A 5,103-nucleotide genomic window follows, 5' to 3' on the forward strand; every position below is an offset into this window, starting at 1 on the left:
GATGACCTCACAAAAATATGAGAAATAATCAAACATCTTTTTGGGCAGAAGACAATGGAAATAATTTCATTTGCAGTGAAAATATGCATGATGCAAATAGTGCATCCCAAAAAATAAGTTTTGCTGTTTTACTTTTTACTGCAGAGTTGCAGATTTGCAGGAAGTGGAGAACTAGTAGCTGCATTTTGAGGCTTTTGATGTCAAAAACAGTGTCAGAAGATTTTCATCAATGAACAGCCATAAATTACAGAAATAGGAGACAATTCATGATGATTTTCATCCATCCATCCATCTTATTTAGAGAAAAACCAGTGTTGCAGCATCACATACAAACTAATATACAGAGAAGATTGGAGTAGATAAGTCAGTGTGATCAACTGATACACTCACATTGATACTTTTAACTAGTTTCTGTAAGATACATGAGTGCAGTTAAGCTATAGATGTTTCAGGAGTACTGTGTTCCTGGAAAAGAGTTCGAGATATTGCTCTAATGGTATCTGGAGTTGTTCTACAGCAGCCTCCGATAAGGGAAGCTCCGGCTTCCTGCCATTTCTTGATATATGAAACAAAACCTTCGTCTGAGACACCTGTTGATGCCTGCAGGTGTGGATAGAGGTCAAACGGTTTTGATTCAGAATCCAATTAACTGTTTAGTAAATTAAATTCATGATGGAATGAAATTTGACGTGCAAGTAGCATGCAATTACGGTTAATTATTTGTGTATTTTGTGATCACATTGTAAGAAATTACTTTGCAATGAATAATTGTCAACCAGGAAAAAAATGAAGCAAGATTTCAATTGGCGGAGAGGAGCATGGTTTTCTGCAATCAAGATGCTTTCCACAGATGAAATCAGATTAACAACAGAAATAAATACCGCAGAGTAAACTCACCACCCATTCCTTTTTACTAGCATCGTAAGTCTCCCCACTGTTTGGATAGATTAAAATTGGTTTCTGAGTCACCTGGAGAATTCATAAAGTTCATAACATGAATCAGCAATTTTACCAAGTGTGCTTGTCTCTAGTCGATAGCAATTTATTTGTACTTTGTTTAATCTGTAATCTTTCCATGTACTATCAAGAGTTTGAATGAGTAATGAGCCAGTAAACAAACAAAATAAATTTCAGAAATGTGGAAATCATATCCTCCTCAAAACACAAATATTCAAAGGTATCAAACTGAAATGCAACATGCTTAATGATAATGTAGACTAATATCGCAAATATGAATTTGACTAATGACAATCAAATTGTGATACCTTTCGAATCAAGAGGATCAAGCCATGGATAAATCTGGGAGGAGTACAATTTATTCCAACTGCAACAACTTTATTGCATGAGTCAGCAATAGATGCACATTCGATTATCGAATCTCCACTAACTGTACAGACCCCATCTTTCGAATTAAAGGAAAACCAAGCTGGAATATTTATATTACTTTCCTCAAGAAGCTCAGCATACGCCTGGATTAGCGTTGACAAAAGTTAAGATATTCTAAACAATGCATATTAAGTCAAAAATGCTTGAAGAGATGAATGTTTCCTATGATACTAAAAGGACACATGTTAAACAGCAGTTTTCTACTGAAAGGAGACTTGCAATATCTTCAGCAAAATGCTTGCAGACAAAATGCCATTCAGAATTTTCAAATATTAATTGATACCAAAAACACAAATGAGATGCTGAGAAAAGGATTATTTTATATAAAACATCAAATAGCAGCAATGAAGGATCACTTATCACTTATCTCCCACATATCAATAACCGTTCATGATTGGTACCAATTTAATATTGCCAATCAAATTGAAAGCATGAACAGGTGAATGACATCAATAAATCTTTTAAACAGCATTGAAATCTTTCATGAGGCAACTGGATATTGATTGCATATGGGATATAGACTACAGGTACCTGTGCTTCCATTTTATTGGGAATAGTTTCAAAAACTATTAGGTCTGCACCCGATTCTGCAAGAACCTGGAACCTTCTCCTGTGAAAATCCTTCAAGTTTTCTTTTGTAATTGCTTCTCCATAGTCGCCACTACAAATAGCAAAGGAGTCAAATATATACAAGTTTACAATCAAAAATGAAAACAAGGCAGTAGTATGTAAAAGGAAAAAAAAAAACCAACTCAACAACCATACCTATACTCAGAACCATCTGCTAAATATGCTCCATAGCTTCCTATAGAGGCTGCTACCAAAATAGGTTGTTTCATGGAAGTTAATTTATTTTCATTAGCATCACATGAACCTTTTGAATATCCCTTCAGAAATATTTCCCGTGCCTCGCATGCAATTTCAACACTCCTATGCAACAAAGCTTCACTTTCGTGTGTGGAAAAGCCTCTAGATTCAAAACCCTGAATAGTAGCCTAATAACGGAAATAAACTTTATTAAAAATCTACTTCAATAGAGGTGGTTGGAAAGAGCGAAAAGGGTACCTGATATGATGCAGAGATGATAATATTTGCACCTGCTTCAAGGTAGTCCAGGTGAACCTGCTTAAATAATATTGGAGATAAAACTTGCTATCCAGTAATAATGCAAAGTTACACACACTTACATACAGTAAAACAGAACAGACAGTGATTCACAAACACCACAACTTGCCTTGAGATCATAATCACAAGAAAATATAGGTCAGCAACTTGGTTAAGACAAGGCTATCATCTTTAAGAAAGCATGATAACACAACTTCCAAAACTTGTACTGGTTTCTCAATTTTGATATAGACTTGTATGATATAAGCATAGCTACTAACTATACTCTTTAACATTATATACTTAAACTGTGAATATTTCCAAATTTTGACAAGACTCAACCTTTGTTAAGGTCAAGCAAATCTTCAGAAAACTCTGTAGTTTAGCACCCTGAAGTCTTAAGAGTTAAGAGTTTGGTGGTTCTATAATTAAAATTCCATCAATCAAGAAAAGGCTATGAAGTCTGCTCAGTGGATTTTTTCCTCTAGTTATAATTTGTCATTATGAAAAAGAAGTTGATAGGGCAGCAGTCCATAAAATTGTCCTTAGTTTCTCTATTTAGTGCTGTACGAGAGGGAGTAAAAGGGAAACTTGTCATCTGAAAATACTCAACTGCTCGATTAAGTGACTTGAGATAGTGATTTACCTCGCCTAAAACAACATTTGAATGAATCTATTTCAAAAACTAATTTATATGTGCTGGTTAACCTAGCTAAGCCCAACTAAATTTGCATTCTCTTTGTAAAGCTAAGACTGAAAAGGCAGTTAAATGATTCAAGATCATAACTCTGAAACTTGAGAAAGTGGTAATGAAAAATATTATTGCCAAAGCCTGAGAAGTAGATAAAACATGCCACAACAAACACAGAACATCATATAGTTTCCGGTTTCCATTTTTCTAATCTTTATCCACTCTTAAACTCATCAGATTTTGGAAATCATAAAGTCTACAGGTGATTCCTCCTCCTCAACCAAAACTTTTCCTACACACTTTTCTTTTCTTGAATTCTTCACTTACTTTAGGACAATAAATCAATATTTTCCCTCTTTGCTTAAAGATCTAAGATTGATGCCACTCTTTCACTTTTAAAAGAAACCTCCATCTAATCCACTAGTATTTTGGATTTTATCATATAAAAGGAAGAGGGAGCTAGCTTGCAGCAGTTTCTAACTTAAAAAAAAAAAAAAAGTGGCTATCCAGCTCAATAAGCCAAATCATAATCCAACTGTCATTGTAAATATTAGTCAAAACCACAAACTACTAAAAAGCTAAATTTTCCACAACATATCCTGTTCCTTCTAATACTCGAATTCCCCCTCCTTGCAAGTCAAGATTTTGAGATGACCAGAGTATGATATATTCTTGCAGTATACTCCTTTCTACAATGGCCTACACATGAGGATAAAGGATTAATAACCAAAATCAACTACTTTGCTGGTGAATTCAATTGAGAGATCGAATTAACTTATCCTTGCGGATTGAAAGTATTAACCAAGCTATGGAAAAATGAAACAGTACTGAACAAATCAAGTTTGTGAAAAAAACTTAACACTCTCTCAATCTTATTTTAAGAGCCGTATCAAGAAGATATATATTGTTTCTAAATGGGCAGGAAAAAGGCACTGCAACGGGCTACAAACAACACTTTCATTCATGAGGATTGAGAAACTTCCAAACTACATGCAAAAAATGTCATCTTTTCATACTCCATCTTTCCAACTGGATGCTCTTTTATATATATATATATATATATATATATATATATAGCATCTGCTTGTTTTCTACTCAGTCTAAGTTGAAAAGGAAAGAAAGAAAATTAAAATAAAGAACCAAAAAATGAAAAAAGAAGCAAGCTTTGCCTTCAGTACCAATTCAAATGGCTAAAATAAACTCTATCAAATAAAGCACGAACAAATGCTATAAATATAGCAAACAAAAGATTGTATAAGGAGAAAACTTTTCCCTTTAGTTACCAATCCAAATAGCAGAAATTAACACAATTAATAAAAAAAAAACCTCAAATTATTAATGAACGAACGAGCATTCATAAACGAAAGAATGGCAGAAACGAAAGAGAAAAGCTTGGATTTTGAGTTGCCTTTCGGATGAGATGTGGTGAATCGATGAGGCAGCGTGCGCTCCAGAGCGGGTCATTGAGATCGGCGCCGTGCGATTCCAGCTCTGTAGCGAGGCCCCCGTCGATGACGGCGCATCCACCGGTGATCCGTAGGAGCTCTCGCATCAGAGAAGACGAATCTCCGGTCCCAAACCCCATGAAAAAAGTATAGAAGTAGAGAAGAAGAGAAGGAGAAGAGAGGATGAGGATGAGGAATCGGAATGCCGGCAGGCAAACAGAGTGCCCATGGATGAGAAATTTATACTAAAAAGCCATGAACAATCTCTTTTGCTGGCAGACCGACGAAGTGCCACATCTCATCTATTTTTTTTTTTATTTTTTTATTCTTTTAATATTAGTTTCCATTTTTTTATTTTGATTTTTTTATTTACATATATTTCTCTGTTAAATTTCAATTTTATCTATAAAAATAATCATATAGCCCTAGATGTAAAATAAATCAATGGCCTCTTAACTTCTTACTAATTTTATGCTT

General features: G+C 34.5%; 1 protein-coding gene across 1 annotated transcript; it reads right to left on the minus strand.

Moving 5' to 3' along the window:
• Positions 1-270: 270 nt before the first annotated feature.
• LOC120277508 (homocysteine S-methyltransferase 2) lies at positions 271-4,872 on the minus strand. The gene is made up of 7 exons (XM_039284372.1): positions 4,590-4,872; positions 2,452-2,508; positions 2,152-2,381; positions 1,918-2,047; positions 1,266-1,469; positions 898-969; positions 271-600 (listed from the first exon to the last, which is right to left on the minus strand). Exons 1-7 carry the CDS (start codon positions 4,764-4,766, stop codon positions 433-435), a joined length of 1,038 nt encoding a protein of 345 aa, XP_039140306.1. The 5' UTR covers positions 4,767-4,872; the 3' UTR covers positions 271-432.
• Positions 4,873-5,103: the final 231 nt, after the last annotated feature.

Source organism: Dioscorea cayenensis, chromosome 15 (genome assembly GCF_009730915.1).
Source record: "Dioscorea cayenensis subsp. rotundata cultivar TDr96_F1 chromosome 15, TDr96_F1_v2_PseudoChromosome.rev07_lg8_w22 25.fasta, whole genome shotgun sequence".
NCBI lineage: Eukaryota > Viridiplantae > Streptophyta > Magnoliopsida > Dioscoreales > Dioscoreaceae > Dioscorea > Dioscorea cayenensis.

Bases quoted from the DNA above. Each gene is read 5' to 3' on its own strand.
- LOC120277508 (XM_039284372.1), bottom strand. From the start codon at position 4,766: ATGGGGTTTGGGACCGGAGATTCGTCTTCTCTGATGCGAGAGCTCCTA. The intron at 2,048-2,151 runs GTATGGTTGTTG...TGCTATTTGTAG, and splicing joins GCAGATGGTTCTGAGTATAG to TGGCGACTATGGAGAAGCAA. The intron at 601-897 runs GTGAGTTTACTC...CCACACCTGCAG, and splicing joins CTAGTAAAAAGGAATGGGTG to GCATCAACAGGTGTCTCAGA.